Raw genomic sequence first — 26,754 nt, 5'->3', positions numbered from 1 at the left:
ATGATTTCATAATTGATAAAAACATAAAAATTTTTTTAATTACCTGACTGAGTGGGGCTCTAGGCAGAGACATAGGTTTGGGAATCAGGAAGCTTCAGCTCTAATTTAGAAACACTTGACAGAACAAATCCCATCCATTCGGCCTCAACTCTACACAACAATAAAGCTCAAATAAGACTCTTTGGTAGTGACTTGGAGAAAGACAAACTTATTACCCCAAACTGCAGTGTCATTTCTGGAATGATATCCCTTTTGAATCCAGCAAATCTTGGAGCCTGTTACAGAATTTAGACTCCTCAGCCTTTTGTTCATTGTAAATGGATGAGGATAGCTTAGAGAATCCTCTAAGCTTGGCAAATACTCATTAAAATAAAAGGTCTCTCAGTGCCCCTGGAGGAAAACTTTTATCAGGAAACCAATTAGTTTAGGTTCAACCCTTGACTCTGTTTTGAACTTGAAATCTACTACCTTATTTCCTATTTTATTTTCTTGATGTATAATTAATCACTGCCCATTATGAATTCTCAGGCCACAGGAAGCATTTATCTGCAATTTTAGGTCACTTGGAAGAAAGGTTAAATTGAAAAGAGAGGATGCTGAGTGATTAAAGAATCTCAGGACAGAATATCCTAAGAGAACCAAAACAAGTACTTGATTTGGGCAATAATCAAAGACCTCCTGTCATCCATCCACAGTGAAACCCTCCTTCATGATTCTGAGATCCATGGAAGAACAGCAGGTGCTCCCAAAACAAGTGTAGTGACTTAGATTCTGGGTGTTGGGGAGATTGTCAGATCTTGGCCTTGATTTTGAAATGAATATTACTTCTCCCACCAACAAAGAAATAAATAAGATAAAAACAGTCATATCTAAGATTCTGGCAAATCATACTCATCTTTGTTAAATAGTAAATGTTATTCAAATTTGATTTCTGAATGTCAGCATCTTAGAATCTTAAAGATTTTAGAATATTCAATACATATTCTCTACCTGACACACAGGTTAAGCTTTCAGCATGCTTTTATTTTTAGTTACTGTCTACCATAAGGTAAAGATTATTACCCCATAATTAAGAGGAGAAACATGAGGTTCAGTGAAGTTTAGTGATTTTTTAAGATCACAGATTACCAATGGTAGAGATCTGATTTGTACCTGCTTTCTGCTGTTTCCAAAATCTGTATCCTTTCCACTATATCCAATGTTTACAAATATATGCTTCTTAGTAGATGAAACACTTGTTCCACAGAACAGGGGGAACATGAGGGGACACTCTTTCCCAGACATAAAAAAACCTGCTCACATTTGCTGGAGAAAACTAGGACTCAGAGGGATGAGCTGGGGGAAGTTCCTATCATCTTCAAACCACTATTTTCATTCCAGGTTGTGCTGGGGGCTAATTCCAGCAGGTCATAAATGCAAGATCATCCAAAGGTTGGTGAACCTTGAGGCTTCAGCAGGGCTGAAGACACATGTTATTGCCTGCTGCCAGACAACTGAGGGCATTTCCCCAAACCTGAAAATCTACATTTTATTTCCTGCTGCTGGCCAAACAGCTAAACAGCGAAGGCAGTTCCCCCAACCTGATACTTTACTGCTTACCAAACTTTACCTTTGATATGTGTGTTTTTTTTGCTTTAGGGCAAAAATGTGTGAATAAAAAGCTCTGGGTCCAGAGATTCAAGGAGAATATAGTTACTAAAGCTAAGCCGTCCCTGGCTCCCCCATGTATTCCAAATGTATATTTCATGTCTAGTTTATTTAATGTATGTCGCAGCCCCTTCTCCAGATTCCTGAACCCTTCTAGATGCAGGATAACTCCCCAGCAAGGTTGGTCCTCCCTGACCCCAGTTTTTTTTCCCAGTAGACATTTAAGTGTACTCTACTAAAAAAAAAAAAAAAAAAAAAAAAAAAAAAAAAAAAAAAAAAGTTAGTATATGCTTGCTATAATGATTTCCCCTGGTGCTAAAGACGGGAATGTTTTTGTTTCCCCAAAATTTATATTGAAACTTAATTCCCAGGGTGATGGTATTTGGAGGTAGGGCAGCTGGAGGTGATTAGGTCATGAGGGCAGAGCCCTAATGAATGGGACCTGTGCCTTTACAAGAGAGAACCCAGAGAGCTCCCTCCTCATGCCCACACAGCAAGATGGCTATGAACCACCTCACCAGACATCAAATCTGCAGGTGTTTTGATCTTAAACTTCACAGCCTTCAGAACTATGAGAAATGTTTCTGCTGTTTATAAGCCACCCAGTCTATGGTATTTTGTTACTGGAGCCTGGATGAACTAAGACACCTTGCCACATCTTTTGGTACTAGGCCTCAATTCTTCAATTTTCTTCTTTTTCATGAACCAATCTTACATCTACAAATAACTTGACATTACTGAATGGTACATTGTATTTCCTTTATAGCCTGCACTGTACTTAAGTTAATCAAGTAGCTTTAAAAACAGTGTGATGGTCTTTACTTCTAAATCTGGTTTGACTGCCCTCACCGGTTTGGCTCAGTGGATAGAGTGTCGGCCCATGTACTGAAGGGTCCGGGTTTGATTCTAGTCAAGGTCATGTGGGCTCATGCGGGAGGCAACCAATCGATGTTTCTCTCTCGCTATCTCTCCCTCTCTCTTCTACTCTCTAAAAATCAATGGAAAAATATCCTTATAACAAAATAAAAAATAAATCTGGTTTGACTTTGTATTGGTAGCTGCGGATGACCTCAAGAAATAGGCACCTGCTGTCAACTTATTCCACTATTCCTCCTTCCTTCCAGAACAAAACACTCAATTCTTGCCAGTTTGCTCTGCTCTGAATATTAATTTGCACAGGTGGAGGAACTCAGAAACTGCTCTGAATTCTCCCTTGAATAAGAATTCTTGCTCGGCTGGTGTGGCTCAGAGGTTGATCGTCTATCTATTAATCTCTTTTATCAGGTCACGGTTTGTTTTCTGGTCATGGCACATGCCCAGGTTGGGGGCTTGATCCCCAGTGGCCAAGGGGGGAGGGGCATGCAAGAGGCAGCAGACCAATGATTCTCTCATCATAGATGTTTCTATCTATCTCTTCCTCTCCCTTCCTCTCTGAAATAAAATATATATATATTAAAAATGTTCTTAATATTTCTACCTGACTTTCTAGTATTTTACTAAGTCAAAGAAATACAGGAGTCTGCTCTTACTCAGTTTTAAAAAAAATGTTTTTATTGATTTTAGAAAGAGAGGGACATAGACACATTGATGAAAGAAAAACGTCATCTATATGCTGCCTCCTACCTATTGAGCTTGCAATCCAGGCATGTGCCCTGACTGGGGATCGAACCAGTGACCTCTTGGTTCATGGGTCAACACTCAACCACTGAGCAACACTGCCAGGCCCCCCTTATTCAGTTTTTTTTTCTGTGGTTTCAGTTACTGTGGTCAATTGTGTTCTGAAAATATTAAATGGAAAATTCCAAAAACAAACCATTCACAAGTTTTAAACTGCACACCACTCTGAGTAGGGTGATGAAATCTCATTACTCTGCCTGGGTTGTGAATCATCTCTATGTCCAGAGTATCCACGCTGTATATGCTATAACCCACCCAACCGTTAGCCACTTAATGGCTGTCTTAGTTGTCATAGGGAAAGAGACCACATTCATGTAACTTTTATTATAGTATATTGTTATAGTTGTTCTATTTTATTATTATTGTTAATCTTACTGTGCATAGTTTATAAATTAAATTTTATCCCATGTATGTATGTGTAGGAAAAAATGTATATGCGGGTTCAGTACTATCTGCAGTTTCAGGCATCCACTGGGGGTCTAGGAATGTATCCCACTTGGATAAAAGGGGACTACTGTATTTTAAATCTCATTTCAAGCAGACTTTCATCACCAAACACTCTTTTTTATTTCTACCACCTAACACTTACTCCCTGAGGATAATGTTTTTAAAAGAAAAACCAAACACAGAGAAGCAAGATGGCGGCGATATAGGCAGACGCGTCCCAGGTCTTGTCCCGGAGCAAACGGAGTAAGCAGCTGAAACTAATAACACCCACCCCGAATTGGCAAATTTACTCAGCTGGTGAGACGGTTTGCAGCCGGGAAGGGCAGAACTCCCCTGGAAAGGTTAAAAACCAGGGATCTGGGCAGGAAAGTTTGCCAGACCTGAGCCCAGAGGGTCGGAGGGAGACCGCATGGCAGACAGCCGCGTCTCTTGGGACAGACACAGACCCTGACCAGGGTAAGGAGTTCCGCGGGTTTGCTGGCGCCAGGAGATTTGAGATTTGGATTTTGTGATTGCGGAGAACTGAGACTAAAGGGGTCATCCTGAGGAACTGATCAGACCATGCAGTGCCCATAAGAGAGGAGCGTTTCCCAGACCATGCAGTGCTGGTAAGAGAGGAGCGTTTCCCAGACCGGTAAGAGAGGAGCGTTTCCGCGGCCGGCTGGCGTTTGTCTGTTTCTTTGTTTTCACTGAACCCTGCTCATAGGACAGTTCGGATACAGACACTCACCTGTGCTGAAGAGAGGGTGAAGGTGCAGACGAGGGGAATCTGGGGAGAGGCTGAGGAAAGAGGGGGAGCCGGAGGAGGTGGCAGCGAATTGAGTGCTGAGACACCCCTGGGCCCAGGACTGGGGCAGCCATTCCTCCAGAGGGTGGAATTCCTCCCCCCAGCCCCCCAGGCAAGGAGCACAGCCACACCCAGATTCCACCCTGTATGAGATAAAGGATTAAAACAAGCTGATTAGTCCCTGGGAGTTACCAGGGTCTGGCCTATAGAGGGATTTTCAGTCCCACCAACAACACAGAGCAGGGTAAGGATTAAAAAAGGATAGAGAAGCTGTATAGCCTCAGAGGCCAACCCAAAAACACTGCCACCCAGAGGCTGAGCCACAAACTGACTCTTAGGGGAATACAAATTAAGGCAGACTGGATCACAAATACGGCCTGCTTTAAAATCAGGACTGTGATTTACAACACGGAGGAACAGTGTAATGCAGGCAAATTCAACACTCTCCTAAATACCTGGCAGGACCAAGGCGAACCAGGCTGAAGAGTAGAAGAACCAAAAGACCATCACTACTGCAAATTTTTTCTTTTTCTTTTTCTTTTTAATTTTTTCACCTTTTTACTAAGAAACCAATTTTTTTTTTCTCTTTTTCTTCTTTTTCCATCACCTGATTTTACCCTTTCAATTACCACATTTTTATTTTTAACCAGTATTATTACTGCTACCATTTTACCATTTTTTTAAAGTGCCATTTTATTTTCTCTTTATTTTTTTTGGGGGATTAGTGTTCTCCATTCTATTTTCATCGTTCCTTTAGCATTAATTTTCCCTATCTCAATTTCACCTCTTTGCTAAAACCCTCTTCCTTACTTTTCCCCTTTTGGTGTCCTGTTTCTCTTACCCTATTCCTGCTCCAGACTTTCCCAATTCCCTCTTTTTACCCCCTGTCTAATTCCACCCTACTTATATAGCCTATTTCCAATCTACTGCTCTAAATCCTTATACACCTATTCTTTATCCTTCTTCACTTTCCAAACATTTTTTTCTCTCTTATCTTTCTATTGTTTTCTTGATTGTTGAATATATTGGGCTTTTTTTTTTTTTTTTTATTTGTTTGTTTTGTTTTGTGTTTTTTCTTCTTTTTTAGGACTGGTTGTGAGGTTGTTTTTCTTTTTCTTTTTCTTTTTTTTTTTTTTTTCTGCTGGTTTTTCCCTTCCCTCCCCCACCCCACCCCGGTTATTTTTGTGCTTCTGTTTTCCCTTACCCCTCTGGATATTATTGGTGGTTTGTAGTTTGCATTCATCTCCAGGGATCTGTTGCTGGAATTTGTTGAGATTAGTGGCAGTTCTATTGGAGTTTGCTCCTCATACCAATAGTCTCTTCCCCGCTTCTACTTCATTCTCTTTTTTCGCTCTCTTTTTTTCCCCCCTCTTTTTTCCCAATTCTATTTTTGCACTCCTTTTTTGTTTGTTTTTTTCTTATTTTTCTTTTCTGTTCTCTCTTTTATCTTCTTCTCTTCTTTCTCCCTTATCCCCTAATTCTCTTAATTCGGGTGGTCACCTTTATTTGGGGTTATTAATATTGTGAATATACTTGTGTTCAGTGCCTGGTACGTTGTGCCTTGCTCTGTTGTATTTTGTGCCTTTAAATCAACGCAGCAGATCCAAGCAACAGCAGCCCCCTGATCACCGCAGCCTCCTGATCACCACAGCCTCCTGATCACCACACCCTCTGTCTGTGGAACAGCAGCTGTACGTGAAGCCTCCCCCCACCAGCCAGAAGAGCCAACACAGCTGTGAACAACACCCACCAGAGGAGCTGCTGCCAACTGGAAAGCAGCTGCTACCGCAACCGTCTGAGCAGCAACCACAACCCAAGGAGCCCCTGCCACCCAGGGAGCAGCCACTGAACATCTCAACATCTACATATGTCAGCGAGATCAAACATGGGTAGGCAAAGAAACCCCCAAAGGAAAGAAAAGGAGGACTCGCCAGAAAAGCAGCTAAGTGAGACAGAGATATGCAACATGACGGAAAAAGAATTCAGAATAAGGTTCCTAGAGTACATGCACCAGATGTTCAAGAAGCAAGAAGAAACAGATGAAAAACTCAACTACTTATGCAAGAAGCTAGAAGAAACAGATGAAAAAATCAACAACTTAAGTAAGTCCCAAGAAGAAATGAAGAGTGACATAGCTTCAATAAAAAACTCCATTGAAAGTATCAACAGTAGACTGGGAGAAGCGGAGGACCGAATTAGTGAATTAGAAGACAAGGAAGCAAAACACACTCAAACTGTACGGCAAATGGAGAAAAAAATTAAAAGACAGGAGGAGAGCCTAAGGGAGCTTTGGGACAACATGAAACGAAACAACATACGAATAATAGGGGTGCCAGAACAACAGAAAGATGAACATGGATTAGAAAACCTATTCAAAGAAATAATATCAGAAAACTTCCCTGAGGTGGGGAAGAAAAAAGTCACACAAGCCCAGAGAGTCCCAAACAAGGTGAACCCGAAAAGACCCACACCAAGACACATCATAATTACCATGGCAAATGTTCAGGATAAAGAGAGAATCTTACAGGCTGCAAGAGAGAGACGGAAAGTAACATACAAGGGATCTCCCATTAGATTATCAAATGATTTCTCAACAGAAACACATCAGGCCAGAAAAGAATGGACGGAAATCTACAAAGTGATGCAAAGCAAAGGACTGAATCCAAGAATACTCTATCCAGCAAGGCTATCATTCAAAATTGAAGGGGAAATAAGAAGCTTCACAGACAAAAAAGGGCTAAGGGAGTTTATCACCACCAAGCCAGCCATGCAAGAAATGCTAAAGGGACTGGTGTAAAAAGAAGAAATATCAAGCTCAGAAAGAAAACAGCCACACACACACACAAAAAAAGAAATGGCTACAAACAAGTACCTTTCAATAACTTTAAATGTAAATGGACTAAATGCTCCAACCAAAAGACATCGAGTGGCTGAATGGATAAAAAAACATGACCCATACATCTGCTGTCTACAAGAGACCCACCTCATTAGAAGGGACTCACACAGACTGAAAGTGAAGGGATGGAAAAATATCTTTCACGCAAATGGAAAGGAAAAGAAAGCTGGGGTAGCAATACTTATATCTGACAAAATACATCTCAAAGTGAAGGCCATAACCAGAGATAAGGAAGGCCACTTCATAATACTAAAGGGATCAATACAACAAGAAGATATAACCCTGGTAAACATATATGCACCCAATGCAGGAGCACCCACATACATAAGAAAACTTCTGGAAGATATCAGGAGAGAGATCGACAACAATACAATCATAGTAGGGGACTTTAATACACCACTGACATCACTGGATAAATCCGCTAGACAAAAACTCAGCAAAGAAACAGCAATCCTAAATGACTCACTAGATCAGATGGACTTAATTGACATCTTCAGAACACTTCACCCCACAGCTGCGGAATATACATTCCTCTCAGGTGCTCATGGGACATATTCAAAAATAGACCACATATTGGGTCACAAGCAAAGTCTCCACAAATTCAAGAAGATTGAAATCATAAAAAGCTTCTTCGCAGACCACGATGGCATAATGTTAGAAATAAACTACAATAAAAACAACCCAAAATACTCAAACACTTGGAAGCTGAATAGCATGTTATTAAATATTGATTGGGTTACCGATGACATCAAAGAAGAAATTAAAAACATCCTGGACACTAATGACAATGAAAACACAACAATCCAAAACCTCTGGGACACAATGAAAGCAGTCCTGAGAGGAAAGTTTATAGCTCTACAGGCCTATCTCAAAAAACAAGAAAAAATGGTAGTCAATCATCTAACTCTACAACTCAAAGAATTAGAAAGAGAGCAACAAGAAAACCCCAGAGTGAGCAGAAGGAAGGAGATAATAAAGATTAGAGCAGAAATCAATGAAATAGAGACCAAAAAAACAATACAGAAAATCAATGAAACCAAGAGCTGGTTCTTTGAAAGGATAAACAAGATTGACAAACCCCTAGCCAGGCTCACCAAGAAGCAAAGAGAGAGGTCCCAAATAAACCAAATCAGAAATGATAGAGGCGAAATAACAACAGACCCCACAGAAATACAAATGATTGTTAAACAATACTACGGGCAACTCTACTCCAACAAACTAGACAACCTGGAGGAAATGGACAAATTCCTAGAAAAATACAACATTCCAAAACTCAATCAGGAAGAATCTAAAAACCTCAATAGGCCAATAACTATGGAAGAAATTGAAGCAGTCATCAGAAAGCTTCCAGCAAACAAAAGCCCAGGGCCAGACGGCTTCACAGGGGAGTTCTACCAAACATTCAAGGAAGAACTAAAACCTACCCTCCTCAGACGACTACAAAAAATTCAAGAGGAAGGAACGCTTCCAAGCTCATTCTATGAAGCCAGCATCACCCTAATACCAAAACCAGGTAAAGACATCACAATGAAAGAGAATTACAGGCCAATATCCCTCATGAACATAGATGCCAAAATCCTCAACAAAATCTTAGCAAATCGGATCCAGCAGTACATCAGAAGGATCATACACTATGACCAAGTAGGATTTATCCCAGAGATGCAAGGATGGTACAACATCCGTAAATCAATAAATGTGATACATCACATAAACAAATTGAAAGAAAAAAACCACATGGTCATATCAATTGATGCAGAAAAAGCATTCGACAAAATCCAACACCCATTTTTGATAAAAACTCTCAGAAAGGTGGGAATAGAAGGATCATACCTCAACATAATAAAAGCCATATATGACAGGCCCACAGCCAACATCATACTCAATGGACAAAAACTAACACCATTTCCCCTAAGAACAGGAACAAGACAGGGATGCCCACTCTCACCACTCCTGTTCAACATAGTACTGGAAGTATTAGCCATTGCAATTAGGCAAGAAGAAGAAATAAAAGGCATCCAAATTGGAAAAGAGGAAGTAAAACTGTCCTTATTTGCAGATGACATGATATTATACATACAAAACCCTAGAGACTCCATCAAAAAGCTACTAGACTTAATACATGAATTTGGCAATGTAGCAGGATACAAAATTAACCCCAAGAAATCTGAGGCATTTCTATACACCAATAGTGAACTTTCAGAAAGGGAGATCAGAAAAACAATCCCATTTACCATCGCACCAAAAAAATTAAGATACCTAGGGATAAACTTAACTAAAGAGGTTAAAGACCTCTACTCAGAAAACTACAGGACGTTGAAAAAAGAGATAGAGGAAGACATAAAGAGATGGAAGAACATACCATGTTCTTGGATTGGTAGAATCAACATCATTAAAATGTCCATACTACCCAAAGCAATCTATACATTCAACGCACTTCCCATTAAAATACCAATGGCCTTCTTCAAAGATCTAGAACGAACTCTCCAAAAATTCATCTGGAATAAAAAAAGACCCCGAATAGCTGCAACGATCCTGAGAAAGAACAAAGTAGGTGGGATCTCAATGCCAGATATCAAGCTGTATTACAAAGCCACTGTTCTCAAAACTGCCTGGTACTGGCACAAGAACAGACATATAGATCAGTGGAATAGAATAGAGAGTCCAGAAATTAGCCCGTACCAATATGCTCAATTAATTTTTGACAAAGGAGGCATGAACATACAATGGAGCCAAGATAGTCTCTTCAATAAATGGTGTTGGGAAAATTGGACAGACATATGCAAGAAAATGAAACTAGACCACCAACTTACACCATACACAAGAATAAACTCAAAATGGATAAAGGACTTAAATGTACGACAGGAAACCATAAAAATTCTAGAAGAATACAAAGGCAACAAAATCTCAGACATATGCCAAAACAATTTCTTCACTGATACAGCTCCTAGGGCAGTTGAAACTAAAGAGAAAATGAACAAATGGGACTACATCAAAATAAAAAGCTTCTGCACAGCAAAAGAAACCATCAACAAAACAACAAGAAAACCCACCTCGTGGGAAAACATATTTGCCAACGTCATATCTGATAAGGGCTTAATCTCCAAAATTTATAGGGAACTCATACAACTTAACAAAAAGAAGATAAACAATCCAATCAAAAAATGGGCAAAGGAGCTAGACACCTTTCAAAAGAGGACATTCAGAAAGCCAAGAGACATATGAAAACATGCTCAAAGTCACTAATCATCCGAGAGATGCAAATCAAAACAACAATGAGGTACCATCTCACACCTGTCAGAATGGCCATCATCAACAAATCAACAAACGACAAGTGCTGGAGAGGATGTGGAGAAAAAGGAACATTTGTGCACTGCTGGTGGGAATGCAGACTGGTGCAGCCACTATGGAAGGCAGTATGGAGGTTCCTCAAAAAATTGGAAATGGAACTCCCATTTGACCCTGTGATCCCACTTCTAGGAATATATCCCAAGAAACCAGAAACACCAATCAGAAAGGATATATGCACCCAGATGTTCATAGCAGCACAATTCACCATAGCTAAGATCTGGAAACAGCCTAAGTGCCCATCAGTAGATGAATGGATTAGAAAACTGTGGTACATCTACACGATGGAATACTATGCTGCTGTTAAAAAGAAGGAACTCCTACCATTTGCAACATCATGGATGGAACTGGAGAGCATTATGCTAAGTGAAACAAGCCAGTCAATGAAGGAAAAATACCACATGATCTCACTCATTCATGGATAATAAAGACCATTACAAACTTTTGAACAATAATAGATACAGAGGCAGAGCTGCCTCAAACTGATTGTCAAACTGCAGTGGGAAGGCCAGAGAGAGTTGGGGGGCAGGAGGGAGGGGAGTAAGAGATCAACGGAAGGACTTGTATGCATGCATATAAGCATAACTAATGGACATAAGACACTGGGGGGTAAGGGAGGGTAGGGGTTTGTCAAGGGTGGGGGGGAAAAAAGGACCCTTATGTAATACCCTTTGTAATACTTTAAGCGAAAAAAAAAAAAAAAAAAAGAAAAACCAAACAAAATGGGTAGTCAAAGAACACCTCAGTGATTTTTATATTGATGTGTGCTCAGTAATTTTTTACCAATAATTAAATGGATTAAATCATTACAGAAATAAAGAAAATTGTTTTAAAAAATGAGTCTAAGAATTTTGGTGGGAACAGTAACTCTGGTGAAAATAACAAAGTTTCTATGATACTACCTCTGAGATAAACATTTTATAAATAATTAATAAGTTTATTATAAACTGTGCTATAAATGGGAATTAACCAAAAGAACTGTTAGGCTTCTAAGCCAAAAAAACATTACACTGTTTCAGAATGCATTATTTAACATTTTATTAGAAAAATATTTTTAAAGTAATATATTATAAAAGTAATGTGTCAATTTCTAATATCAGAAATATATGTTGAAAGCAATTATATGTACATATATGCACACATACACTCCACAAAGAAAAAAATTAAAATGCCACTCAAATTTAATGCATTAGATCTTGACCAAAGCTTGATAGAAACTTTGGGGCATCAGCAAACTCAGTCATCTGTTTTGCTTTTCCTTTACATACCAGATTAAATATTAGCCCTGGAAAATGAAAACCTTTATCAATGCAAATGAAATAAAAATAATTTCAAATGTAAACCTGATGAAAATAATTAATTGTAATATGAATTGGTTTTGATAATCAAATGTCTGGCATTATTATTATATCATTTTGTCATCATATGAAAATATAACCAAAACAATCATAGTCCATGTTTGGAACACATTTACCTCATCCTCACATCTCTAGGTTTATTATTTGAAATACCAGAATAAAATATTTTACTCTATTTTTAAAGTCTATATTTACTTTAGAACTAAGAAAAACTTTACTTCAGATAATACAAATAATATTAATACTTTAACTCATTTACTACAACCTGGTTTTTAAGGATTTATTTAAAGTTTTAATACAGTAATATTTTAGGATGAAAAAAGCCATATTATATATTCAAAGGCAATTTTCCTAAACTTGCCTTCTAAATTAATAAAGGATTTCTTGAGTGAAAAACTTATAACAAAGCCAAAATTGATTAAATTTAAAATGTCTTTATTCATTTATATGGTAAATACTGTCTCCTCCTAAAAAACAATGACATTTGTCTTTCAATATGTCAAACTTCAATATGTCATGTGTCTTTTTATTTCATATGTTAACATGATCTAAGATGCAGGACACAAAAATCAATTTTAATAGGCATTATTAAATAATTTCCCACATACGCAGAACTTTGGAAAATGGTTAAAATTAGAGATGAATGTTAAATGTGGGCACATGAACATTCTGTATACACCAATGAACTTAACAGAAGATGAGTTCCCACTGATTTCTGGTAACCAACTTGCTTTCTGTGACTCTTTAAATACCCAATTCCAAATCTTCCAGCTCCTGGAGAAGGGCTTTCTCTTTTTGAATTTTCTCCAACTAGAAAAGTTTAAAACAATAAAGTTATTAAAAAGGAAATAAAGTAATTACTGGCTCTATAGCCAAATAGCAAAGAAGAAAATATTTACAGAGAATATAGCTGACAGTTTATCAGATCCACTGGTAAATAGATTTAAAAGTACAGATTGGATGCCCAGCCGGTGTGGTTCAGTGCTGAAGTGTTGACCTATGAACCAGGAGGTCACAGTTTGATTCCAGTCAGGGCACATGACAGTAGAGGACATGTAGGAGGCGGCCAATCAATGATTCTCTCTCATCATTGATGTTTCTATCTCCCTCTTACTTCCTCTCTGAAAATCAATTAAAAAAAACAAAAATAAAAGTGCAGATTAGAAACACGTTCTAATTTGTTATCTGGCATGAATCAAGGGGGCAAAGGAAAGAAGCTGTCTTTAAGTCTTTTTTTTTTTTTCAGTGTATTTTTATTTATTTCAGAGAGGAAGGGAGAGGGGGAGAAGGGGGAGAGAGGGAGGGAGGGAGAGAGAGAGAGAGAGAGAGAGAGAGAGAGAGAGAGAGAGAGAGAGAGAGAAACATTAATGATAAGAAAGAATTATTGATTAGCTGCCTCCTGCACGCCCCCCCACTGGGGATTGAACCTGCAATCCTGGCATGTGCCCTGACCAGGAATTGAACCATGACCTCCTGGTTTACAGATCCATGCTCAACCACTGAGCCACACCAGCTAGGCCAGAAGCTGTCTTACTGCATTCCTTCAGGTCCAGTAAACTTTCCAGTCTACACCTGGGGTTAAAAGAGCTGAGAAAAGGAAGAGGGAAGGGCAAAAAAAAAAAAAAAAAAAAAAAAAAAAAAAAAAAGAGCAGTGCAACCTGAGACAGTAAAGAAGAGAATTTTCTATTTGTCTAACATAATAAATGCTCTTATTTTCAGCAGCAATAGCATTAATACACCTCTTAGAAATAGTGACGTTCTCAGTCACTTATCTACATCATGTCTCCCTCTATCCCTGTTTAAGAGTAAAAACATTAAAAAATATATGGCATATATTTTCCAAGAAACGTTTTTAAAACCTATGTGTTCTTTTACCCAATGAAACAATTGCTTATAATAAAAAGGGGAAGAGTAGTCATGACTATGAGCTCAAATTAAAAATGCAGAAAATACCTGATTTTTTTCTAGCTGTTTTCCAGTTGCTGCTTGTTCTTTCAGTTGTTCGATTGCTTTCAGTTTCTACAAATATCAAGAGGAAGGAAGAGTAAGTCATTTTAGAATGCAAATGTCCTTATTAACAACTCAATTATATGAATGTGAACCCTGAATAAGGAGAATCAATTATCTTACATTTGTATTAAGAATAGTCTGTTAAAATGCTAAGGTAAACTATTTTTTTAAATTAAATGCAAAATAAGATATATTAACAATATGGGGGGATAGTGGGGGAATGTAAAGTACAGCATAGGGAATATAGTCAATAACATTGTAATAAGTATGCATGGTGGCAGGTGGGTACCAGCCTTATTGGGGACATGGGGAATCACTTCATAAGTTGTATAAATGTCTGACCACTATGCTGTACACCAGAAACTAATATAATATTGACTGTCAACTTTAATTGAAAAACGAAATAAATGAATAAATAAACAAATAAAATGTGCTCCAACTCTGGGAAAAAAGAATATAGATTTGGTGAAATATTTTCCAAGCTTTTAATTAATGTTATATATGTATGTGTGTGTGCGTGTGTGTATATATGTACATATACATGTATGTAAATATATCACCAACTTCATTATTTATTTTAGCACCTCATTGTACCCGGATGACATCTTAGCCTTTAAGAGAAACTTAATAGTGCAACCTGGGAAGGGCTCTAGAGACCTGATTTTTTTTTAAAAATATATTTTATTGATTTTTTACAGAGAGGAAGGGAGAGGGATAGAGAGTTAGAAATATCCATCAGCTGCCTCCCGCACACCCCCCACTAGGGATTTGCTGCAACCCAGGTACATGCCCTTGACCGGAATCGAACCCGGGACCCTTCAGTCCGCAGGCCGACGCTCTAGCCATTGAGCCAAACCGGTCAGGGCTAGAGACCTGATTTTACCTCCATTTTACCTGGTTGCAATTTGACAAGCTAATCAACTTATTTCTGTCTCTGTTTGCTCATCTTTAAAAGTGGGACAAAGGTCTGTTCCTACCTGGCTTGTATGTGTCTAATAAAATACTAAGTATAAAAGTATTCAGCATATTTCTGTACAAATGTACATTATTTATTACTCCAAAACCAATAATGAGAAGACTAATAGGCATTAGATGACTGTGAATAGAACTTAAATCAGCGCCATTCCTATGACAGCATTTCATAATGAGAAAGTAACGAGAACTGCTATAAACTTCTTAGATGCCTCTTTACGTGTCTAAATATTATTTTCTTTATAGAATCCTCACACATTTCTTTCAATAAACACATCTGACTTGCACTGAATTCTCACCTTCTTTAGGTTCTTGATTTTTTTGTCTACCTCAGGGTCTCCAGAAATTGGCTGAGAGACCGTATTTTGAGCTGAGCTCTGTGATGTAGGTGTAGGTGACAAATCCAGACTCTTGTCACTTCTTGCTTCCTGCAGGAAAAATTCAATTGTCCAAAATGAAAACATTGCCTTGGTACATAACATGCAGAAACCAAAATGTGATTTTTATCTTTTATGCTACATTTTATATAAAGAAGGGATCTGAATTGAAGGTCTCATAAAATATGTGACATTGTACCACAATAAATACAATGCAGCTTAAAAAAGTACCACAGTACAATGAGACACCCAAAAGGTTTTTATATAATATTTATAATAGGGAAGACTTTGCTAGATCTAGAATTTAAAGTAACGTATCAAAATTTTTAAAAAAAACATTATGTAATAATAAAAGAACAAATGAAAAGAAATGAAATGGCCATAGCAGGGTAATCTAGGAGGTTTCTGCATTAGCCAATAAGTACTCAAAATGTCTAGATATTTTGGGAGGTGCCATTATATGGATGCTTTGGAAATGTGAGAAGGCTTTTCTCATGAAGGTATTTGAAATTTGACTCTTGTAATAGCCTCAAAAACTATAATGCATCTGCATAATCAAGTGCATGTAATGAATGATGCTACAGGACAAGTCCTATAGAGATCCTATATAATACAAGGCTAATATGCAAATCAACTGAACAGCGAACGACTGGTGGCTATGACGTGCACTGACCACCAGACAGCAGATGCTCAACGCAGGAGCTGCCCCTGGTGGTCGTGCACTCCTACAGAGGGAGCATCGCTCAGCCAGAAGCCGGGCTCACGGCTGGCGAGTGCAGCGGCAGTGGCGGGAGCCTCTCCCACCTCTGTGGCAGTGCCAATGATGTCCAACTGACGGCTTAGGCCTGCTCCATGGAGCTCCCAGACTGCGAGAGGGTGCAGGGGACCCCTCACCCCGAGTGCACAAATTTCATGCACTGGGCCTCTAGTTTATTTATAATCAGGTCAGCTGAACTCTGCAACAAAGTGCCATGGAAGCACTCCCTCTACCCGCCCCCCGCCCCCCAGCATTGGGTGCCATATTGTTGTTGAACGTGAACGTGAACGAGGATCAAGACAGATCTGCCGATTTAAGCTCCTTGCATCTGGGAGGGATGCAATCAGGGGGCAGAGTCGGGTCCGGGGCCGGCCAGGGCTGGGCCTGACTGGGCCGGCACTGTGGAACTGCTGTACCAGCAAGCGCACAAACATGCCCACTGGTCCCAGTCTCGCGTGGGGCGCTGGGGGACAGCAGACAGGCAGTCTGTGCACTTGGTGGAGGGCAGGAGTGCTGGATGTTCAACCACCAGGAACGCCTGGAGATTTTGTCTGGTGGGGAGCCACAGGCAGGGGACAGAGGGCCAAACTTCCTGTTTCCCCGGTAAGGCTGGGATGGCCCCGGTGAGGTCGGGATGGCCCTGGTGAGGTCGAAACGGCCCCGGTGTGGTAGGGACAACCCCGGTCAGGTTGAAACGGCCCCCGTGAGGTAGGGACGACCCCGGTGAGGTTGAAACGGCCCCCGTGAGGTAGGGACGACCCCGGTGAGGTTGAAACGGCCCCGGTGTGGTAGGGACAACCCCGGTCAGGTTGAAACGGCCCCGGTGTGGTAGGGACGACCCTGGTGAGGTTGAAACGGCCCCCGTGAGGTAGGGACGACCCCGGTGAGGTTGAAACGGCCCCGGTGTGGTAGGGACAACCCCGGTCAGGTTGAAACGGCCCCGGTGTGGTAGGGACAACCCCGGTCAGGTTGAAACGGCCCTGGTGTGGTAGGGACGACCCCGGTGAGGTTGAAACGGCCCCCGTGAGGTTGAAACGGCCCCCGTGAGGTAGGGACGACCCCGGTGAGGTTGAAACGGCCCCCGTGAGGTAGGGACGACCCCAGTCAGGTCGAAACGGCCCCGGTGTGGTAGGGACAACCCCGATCAGGTTGAAACAGCCCCCGTGAGGTAGGGACGACCCCAGTCAGGTCGAAACGGCCCCGGTGTGGTAGGGACGACCCCGGTGAGGTTGAAACGGCCCCCGTGAGGTAGGGCTGACCCTGGTCAGGTCGAAACGGCCCCGGTGTGGTAGGGACAACCCCGGTGAGGTTGAAACGGCCCCCGTGAGGTAGGGACGACCCCGGTGAGGTTGAAACGGCCCCCGTGAGGTAGGGACGACCCCAGTCAGGTCGAAACGGCCCCGGTGTGGTAGGGACGACCCCAGTCAGGTCGAAACGGCCCCGGTGTGGTAGGGACAACCCCGGTCAGGTTGAAACAGACCCGGTGTGGTAGGGACAACCCCGGTGAGGTTGAAACGGCCCCCATGAGGTAGGGACGACCCCGGTGAGGTTGAAACGGCCCCCTTGAGGTAGGGACGACCCCGGTCAGGTCGAAACGGCCCCGGTGTGGTAGGGACAACCCCGGTCAGGTTGAAACAGCCCTGGTGTGGTAGGGACAACCCCGGTGAGGTTGAAATGGCCCCCGTGAGGTAGGGACGACCCCAGTGAGGTTGAAACGGCCCCCGTGAGGTAGGGACGGCCCCGGTGAGGTTGAAACGGCCCTGGTGAGGCTCAGACGGCCCTGGTGAGGTTGAGACTACTCCAGTGAGGTTGGGACAAATAAAGGGGACCAGTATGGACTGATGAACAGGGGTAGATACAGAAGCAGAGCAACATTGAACAGAATGTTAAACTACAGTGGGAAGCCTGGGGAGGGTTGGGGGGGGGATTAAGAGACCAACTGAAGGACTTATATGCATGCAGATAAGATTAACCAATGGACACAAGACACGGGGCGGGAGGGGCGGGGGGTAGGGGCCGGGGGAATGTCAAGGGGGGGAAAAAAGGAGACATATGTAATACTCTTTGTAATACTTTAAGAAATAAAAATTATTAAAATATTAAAAAAAAAAAAAAAAAAAAGACAGATCTGCCGGACTGGTCTGGAAATGGGTTCTTGCGAAGTCACAAGAAAAGCCCTTTAGAGACTCACGCATAGGAAGATATAAGGCACAGTGGCAGATTTAATGGAAGGGCACAGATGCCTCTGAAGAGGCTGCCACATTGCTTCATCCACGACCAGGTGGTTCAGCTCCCTCTCGCTGAGGAAGAAGTCCAGCCTCTGGTACAAGAAACCTGCACTTGTCCTCACTAAGCCCAGGAAGAGGGCCAGGGCCCAGAGATACTGTGCCATCACCTTGGCATTGGCTCTGAAGCTTCCGTAGCCTAGCTTAGTCTCAAAGTGATCAGAACTCTGGTGATCTTCAGGCCTCATCCCTCCTAACTGAGGAATCATGACTTAAAGCACTTTTATTTCCCCTAAAGTACTCTAAACTCTTGTTTCCTAGCTTTTGTGTTCACTATTCTTGTTGACTGTTCCTTGTGCCTAGAATACCTTTAGGGGACCTGGCTGACCCTAATTATCCTTTAGGCCTCACCCCCAAATTTTCTGCCTCTCCAGAGACCAGATTAGTTGCACAACATGTAAATGTATCCCTTTATAACACTACTAGAGGCTCGATGCACAAAATTCGTGCAAGGGGCTTGGCCCTTGCTGCCGCTGCAGCCACCTCTGCCTTGGCCCCCGCCACCGAGGCTTTGTCCGGAAGGTCGTCTGGAAAGACATCCAGTCTCATTAGCATATTACGCTTTTATTATTATAGATATGCACTATCTGTACCTGAGGTTTCCTCGTTCACTGTTCTACTTGTGCCTCAGAATAATATGTGCTTTACTGCACATGCTAAATAAATGAAAGAGAAGAATGACATTCCTTTTGCATTTCAGCCAAGACATGCATTTTGACAAAAGGGGAACAAAGTTATTTAAGTCTTTATTGCTCTCAAGCTAGGGCTTCTACTTCTTTATAGAGTTCCCAGTGGAATACACAGAACCCCAAGAATCCAAAACCTCTTGTTCAGAGTTCCTAAAGCATCCGGGGAACATGGAACAAGGGTCACTCCTAGATTTCCAAATCTAAAAATGTGTGCCTGAGAGTTTTTAGAGTACAAAATCATGTTTACAAAGACATTTTTTTTAAATTAAATCTTTATTGTTCTGATTACATTTGTTCCTCTTTTTTTCCCATAACTCCCCTTCTCCCAGTTCCCACCTCACCCTCCGCCGTCACTCCCCACCCACTGTCCTCATCCATAGGTGCACGATTTTTGTCCATTCTCTTCCCGCATCTCCCATTCCCCTTCCCCCCACCCCAAGAATAGTCAGTCCATTCCCCTTCTATGTCCCTGATTCATTGTAATCACCAGTTCATTCTGTACATCAGATTATTTATTCACTTGATTCTTAGATTCACTTGTTGATAGATGCATGTTTGTTGTTCACAATTTGTATCTTTACCTTTTTCTTCTTCCTCTTCTTAAAGGAAACCTTTCAGCATTTCGTATAATACTGGTTTAGTGGTGATGAACTCCTTTAGCTTTTCCTTATCTGTGAAGCTCTTTATCTGACCTTCAATTCTGAATGATAGCTTTGCTGGATAAAGTAATCTTGGTTGTAGGTTCTTGGTATTCAGTACTTTGAATATTTCTTGCCATTCCCTTCTGGCCTGCAAAGTTTCTGTTGAGAAATCAGCTGACAGTCGTATGGGTATTCCCTTGTAGGTAATTGAGTCTCTTTCTCTTGCTGCTTTTAAGATTCTCCCTTTGTCTTTTGCTCTTGGCATTTTAATGATGACGTGTCTTGGTGTGGTCCTCTTTGAATTCCTTTTGTTTGGGGTTCTCTTCGCTTCTTGGACCTGTAAGTCCATTTCTTTCACCAGGCGGGGGAAGTTTTCTGCCATTATTTCTTGAAATAGGTTTTCAATATCTTCCTGTCTCTCATCTTCTGGCACCCCTATTATTCTGATATTAGTGCGCTTGAAGCTGTCCCAGAGGCTCCTTACACTATCTTCACACTTTCGGATTCTTTTTTCATTTTGCTTTTCCAGTTGGGTGTTTTTTGTAGAATCTTTGGTTTGATTCTTGTGCTCCTCTGGTCTGCTATTTGGTATAATATTCTTTATTTCAGTCCGTGTACGCTTACTTTCTAGTTTCTTTATCATAGCATCGAGGGTCTCATTAGTTTTCGTGAGGCTCTGCTCAAGTTTATAGCAAGCCCTCAAAATTGCGATTCTTAGCTCCATATCCTCCATTTCTGTCATGTTTTTTTGTCTCCGCATCTTTTATGCTTTCTTGGTGCACCCCCTTGTGGTCTTTGTGCGCAGTCTTGTTCTAGTTAAGCCTTAATTGTTGTAGTTAACACTAGAGGGATTTGACCACCAGGCCGACTGTCTGTAGGAATCAGCTGTGTGGAAAACGTCTGTCTTCTGGGGAGGCGCTAATCCAGCCTTTGCCTGAGGCGATCAGCAAATGGCTGTGTGCAGGGTTTGGGCGGGGCGGGATCAACAGGGCGGGCGGAGGGAGCAGTTATGGCCGCTCTCAGTCCCGTTCCCAGAGGCTCTGCTTCTCAGAACCCCGGCAGCCGCTGCAAACCTCGGAGAGAAAGCTGCCCTCAGGTTCCAACTGATGCCGGATAATCCCGCTTCTCCCGTTTGAGTCTGGGTCCCTAGAGACTCGCCCGGATCTGGAGCCCAGAGTCTGAGACTCACTCCCGACCGAAAACGACAACCGCACCCTCAGCCACCAGCCCGCTTTCGCGCGCACCTCGGTACCTTTGTATTTTCCACACTGCGCCTCCTCTGAGCCTCGGTTTGCTGTTCTCTTTCCTTCTAGTTGTAGAGTCTCTCTTCAGCCAGCCTTCCTGTGGTTCTGGGTGATGTCCGTTCCGTCTTTTAGTTGTATTTTTGAAATGGTTGTTTGCGGCAGCGGTCTCCGGTGTTTACCTACGCCGCCATCTTGGTCTCTTTACTACAAAGTCATTTTATTTGAACTTTTTTTATACACTCCAATGCAGCAAACATTAATTCCTTACCTTCTATAGAAAACATATTACCGAGCACTTTAACAAAGTATTTAGAAAGAAACTAGTTTCTACTCTTAAGGAGAACAGTGAATAAAAGGAGAAAAGAAATATTTTGCTATCAAAATTCACTTTTGACATCAGGTTAAAAATTTTTAAATTTAGTTATTCGTAATGTAAGAAGTAACATTAATGTTAGAAATATGAAAGACTATTAAAGTTAAGCAAAATATAAAATTTAAATTTCTACCATACTTTAAATACCAAGAATAAGTTAAAATGTCTGCATTAAAATACTTAAATTCTGGTCATTCTCTAGAAAGGTTATGTAAAACTAAATTTTTAGTTTCAATTCTTTTTGGTACAGTTGGTAAACTTATAAAACCATCACCAGTTTATAAAAGTACTTGGTTAGATTATATACATCTGACTCCTTTATCTTTGGTTAGTATATTCGGAGCCAGGCTGAGAAGGTGTGGTCACGGTGACACTGTCATGGACCACTTACTTTGTGTTATCACACAGTCATAACTTTTGCTAACTCCAGCCAGTCATCTCAAAAATGCATACTGAAAGGATTATCTTGCAAGCAGAAAACCTTTGCCATCACTGGGAAAACACACAAAGAGCAACTCTATAAATGATGGTATTATCTTTGGTATGTAACAGGTGTGGATGACAGCATGTTGTATGGGGTGGGGTTGGTTTTTGTAATTATTATATTTTACATTAATGGCACTGCTTGTTTTTTTCAAAACATCCACATGGGCTCTCTTTAAGAAAATGTAAATGTTTTAAAATAATTGATTTTTATAAATAAGAAATACTGATTAAATGACTCCCGACACAAATTTTATCAGAAAAACACACAAAATAAACATCTAACATTTTATTAGTGCAGTACAAATGATAGTCATATTGAAAATATCTGATAACAAGAAGAAATATCATTTATAAGATAGGATTCTAAGGTGGGTGGGTTTCAGAAGGCCCTTAAATCTCTATTAGAAAGAATCTTGCTCAGCTGCCATGGAAAGTAGTATGGAGGTTCCTCAAGACATTAAAAACAGAGGTATCTTATGGCCCAGCAATCCCACTTTTGGGTATATATCCAGAGGAAATAAAATCATTATCTCAAAGAGATACCTGTACTCCCATGTTCACTATTATGCACAATAGCCCAGGTTATAAAAAATAAGGTAAAAAAGGGAAATCCTTCCATTTGCATTAACAAGAATGAACTGGGGGCATTATGCTAAATTAAATAAGCCAAACAAAGATAAGATACTGCATGGTATCACTTTGTATGTAGAATCTAAAAAAAAAGTTAAAATTCAAATTTAGTATGGTAGTTGCAAGGGGATGGGGTGTGGGAGAGTGTAGAGGTTGATAAAACTTTCAGTTATAAGATAGTGTCTAAGGAGCTAATGTAGAATATGGTGACTATAGTTGATAAAACAATACTGTAGCATTAAAATTTTCTGAAAGAGTAGAACTTAATGTTCTCACCCCCCAAAAAGATAAATGTGTGAGGTGATGGACTGAAGTATGGTAGCAATCATCTCAGGTAGAAACTATAGTTTACCTTTAACCCTCCTGTTTGGCTTATGTACCTATTCGCTTTGTTTAACAATGGACAGGTTATTTTGATTTTCTGAATTATATAAATCATCCCATTCGATTAAATGCCTTATTGATTATAATGTGAATATCCCATGGGTTGTGGTCATACTGGTCTTAGAAAGCATATTTTTCCTTCACCTGGGAAGGACAGCACAGTTATCCCAAGGTCAGAGGGCTCTAGACCCAAAACTGTAATTTAGATAGCATGCCTAAATTTAACCCAGGTTACCCAAGGGCTCTAGATCAGGGGTGGGCAAACTTTTTGACTTGAGGGCCACAATGGGTTCTTAAACTGGACCGGAGGGCAGGAACAAAAGCATGGATGGAGTGTTTGTGTGAACTAATATAAATTCAAAGTAAACATCATTACATAAAAGGGTACGGTCTTTTTTTTTTAGTTTTATTCATTTCAAACGGGCCGGATCCGGCCCGCGGGCCATAGTTTGTCCACGGCTGCTCTAGATAATGTGTTTATAACATGCTGTTTCTGCTTCTGTAAACGGCTTTTTGCAAACTAGGTTCCTCATTCCAGACCCGAGGGCTCTAGATAATGTATTTCTGTCAATTCAGTGACCCCGAGACCCAAAACTATAATTAACATGCTTAATTCTGCTTCTGTAAACTGCTTTTTGCGAGCCAGGTTCCTCATTCCAAAGCCTGGGATGTAATCAATACCTTTGTGATTTTTTGCCTATACAACCTTGGAGCTGAGACCATCTTGTTACTATGAGATTTGGGGAATGGCCCCTCATAGTGCCGGATTGCAATAAATGTGACTCTTTAATTCGACTTATTGAAGTGTCCTTCTGTGATTCGCAGGGTACATTACAACAGGACGTGTCATAAACTTGATTGTGGGAACCCTTTTACCATGTACATATATATCAAATCATCACGTTGTACACTTTAAAAATGTTATTTGTCAATTACATTAGCTAGAAAAAAAGCAAGAAGGAAAGTTACCTACGAGTTATAAGGATAATGTAACTTGTAACATTCAGGGCCATAATGATGAAAGGACAAGTCCTGCTTCACACAAGTTTAATACGTGGAGTAGATTATTTTACTCAGAATGACCTAAACCTGAGCTATTTAAAGATATTTCTGGATGAAATCTATTAACTACAAAAGAGCACACTGATTTTTTAAGTCCACAGTTTAGCAGAATATGGTTGCAAATGCAATTCTACACCTAAAAACAGTTACTTGCCTACCAAAATACATAAGCAACCTAGAACTGTCAAAAAAGTTAAAGTATTACCAGCAAAATAGTACTGTTTGAATCTCAAATATGTAGTTACTATGACTTCACTAATCAGAGTCCCAGCCCAGCAGGTGTGACTGTAAGCCATACAGGATTGCAATTTGTCAACTATTACAGTGGCTTTGCAACTACAAAATCATATTAAAAATTATTTTAAGTCCAGCTGGTGTGGCTCAGTGGTTGAGCACTGACCTATGAACCAGGAGGTCATGGTTCGATTCCTGGTCAGAGCACATGCCTGGACTGTGGGCTCTATCACCAGTGTGGGGCATGCAGAAGGCAGCCGATCAATGATTCTCTCTCATCATTGATGTCTCTGTCTCTATCTCTCTCTCCCTCTCCCTTCCTCTCTGAAATCAATAAAAATATATATTAAAAAATTTATTTTAGAACAATCCCATTGTTTGGATACTTCTGGTATTTAGATTTCCAACTGAATAATTTCTTATAGTAATATAATGCTGAGTGAAAAATTGGCTTTGTAGGCATGGACTTTTTGGTCTCTTAACAAACACATTTTCAATAAAGCAACTATACCACTTCACAAAGGTTTAAACACAGAAGTCTACAGCAAGTAACATCTACACTAATAAAAGAGAAACATGCAAATTAACCATCACTCTGCTACACCCACCAGCCAATCAGGAGTATGCAAATTAACCCCACTAAGATGGCAGCAGCCGCGGAGATGGAGCAAGCAGGAGGCTTGGGTTGCCCCTGGAGATGGAGGAAGCCAAGCTTCCCGCCTGCCCTGGCCGGCCCTGGGCTCTGCTGAAGGCTACAGTTTCAATTATAGAAGATAAATAAATCCCAGATACCTCCTTCCAGCCCACCCCGGCCTCTGCTCAAGGAGGCGCTGAAAAAAAAAGAAAAGAAAAAATGGAGAGGCTGGGAGCTTGGGTTGCCAGGGGGGCATGGCCAGTCTGAAAATGGCCCTCAGCCCCTCACCCAGGCTGGCCACACCCCCATGGGGTGAGAGTCCCCACTGGGGGGCTTGACCAGCCTGCAAACAGCCATCAGCCCCTCATCCAGGCTGGCCAGGCACCCCAGCGGGACCCCCACCCTGATCTGGGACACCCTTCAGGGAAAACCAGCTGGCCCCACCCGTGCACCAGGCCTCTATCTATACTAATAAAAGGGTAATATGCTAATTAGACTGGGAGACCTTCCAGAGGTTCTTCTGGACAAAGCCATGGTGGCAGGGCTGAGGTAGAGGCGGTTAGAGGCCAAGAGGGGATGGCAGTTGTGGGTGATCAGGCTGATGGGGGGGGCGGGGCCATTGGGAGTAAGCAGACCAGCAGGGGGGTCAGTTGGGGGCGAGCAGGCCAACAGTGGGGGTCAATTGGAGGTGATCAGGCCAGTGGGGGGGGGGGGGCAATTTGGAGTGAGCAGGCCAGCAGGGGGGGTAGTTAGGGGTGAGCAGGCCAGTGGGGAGGGAAGGTGGGGGCAAGCACACTGGCACGGGGGGCAGTTGGGGGCAAGCAGGCTGGCAGGGGGGGGCAGTTGGGGGCGAGCACACTGGCACGGGGGTGCAGTTGGGGTGATCAGGCTGGCGGGGGGGCATTTGGGGGCGAGCAGGCCGGAGGTGGGGGGCAGTTGGGGGTGAGCAGGCCGGCAGGCAGAGTGGTTGGGGCAATCAGGCAGGCAGGCAGGTGAGTGGTTAGGAGCCAGCAGTCCAGGATTGTGAGAGGGATGTCTGACTGCAGTTTAGGCCCGATCCCTGTAAACCGGCAGGAGGACATCCTTCGAAGGGTCCCAGATTGGAGAGGGTGCAGGCCAGGCTGAGGAACACCCCCCCCCCCCCGTGCATAAATTTCGTGCACCGGGACACTAGTACTATATAATGCCATTAGGGTTTCAGGTTTTAAGGTCAGATGCAGTTTCCTTACTCTCCTATTATATACACGAGAATACTTAAAAATTCATAGTCAAACACAAAAGAAAGACATTCTAAGTGAGTCTAACTCCAACATTATTTTACAACATAACAGTCAAGTCTTTAGGTCAACAAAACTTTAAGGCTTGAAGCTAATTTAACAGATTTTGTTTTGAAGAGATTAGTATCCCCAAATACCTGCTTTGCAGCTTTCTTAGCTTCATGTTTCCTTTGATTTTTAAGGGCTGTTTTTGATAATGGCTTATCATTTCCTGGTTGTGGTTTCATATTCTGAGGTGGTTCCTCCTCATGCTATGGAAAATATAAAAGAAACAATTTTGAAATAGAGTCCATGTTTTAAAAAACATATACAACAAATTACACAATTTGGCTAGTATGGGATAAAGTTATTTAATCAAATTCAAGATTACCAGCAAAGAATATTTCAAAATTCTGATTAGTAGTAGGCACATTCCAACTGTCAGGGTGGATTTAATGAGGTTCTGCCCATTAGTTGATAGATGTATCTTACATAAGAACTGGCAAAATTCAATTTTGTTTAAACAATGGAATTTACTTACTTTAATTTTTTAAAATTGATTT

At 41.3% G+C, this 26,754-nt stretch overlaps 1 protein-coding gene across 6 annotated transcripts in view; it reads right to left on the bottom strand.

Annotated features, from left to right (window-relative positions):
* Window positions 1-12,435: 12,435 nt before the first annotated feature.
* The window catches only part of EIF2A (eukaryotic translation initiation factor 2A), a 72,358-nt gene continuing 58,039 nt past the window's right edge, over window positions 12,436-26,754 (bottom strand). For all 6 annotated transcript variants that reach the window (XM_070405965.1, XM_070405966.1, XM_070405969.1 and 3 more), the window contains 4 exons: window positions 26,350-26,463; window positions 15,439-15,567; window positions 14,111-14,176; window positions 12,436-12,967 (listed from right to left, as the gene is read on the bottom strand). In XM_070405965.1, coding sequence (XP_070262066.1) covers window positions 12,902-12,967; window positions 14,111-14,176; window positions 15,439-15,567; window positions 26,350-26,463 — 375 coding nt within the window. In that variant the 3' untranslated portion in view covers window positions 12,436-12,901. The remainder of the gene's footprint in view (window positions 12,968-14,110; window positions 14,177-15,438; window positions 15,568-26,349; window positions 26,464-26,754) is intronic.

Source organism: Myotis yumanensis, unplaced genomic scaffold (assembly GCF_028538775.1).
Source record: "Myotis yumanensis isolate MYYU_CA2020_CCGP unplaced genomic scaffold, mMyoYum1.0.hap1 SCAF_2, whole genome shotgun sequence".
Taxonomy (NCBI): Eukaryota; Metazoa; Chordata; class Mammalia; order Chiroptera; family Vespertilionidae; genus Myotis; species Myotis yumanensis.
Note: the sequence above shows the minus strand (reverse complement) of the source record. Positions and strands in the feature narration are given on the sequence as shown.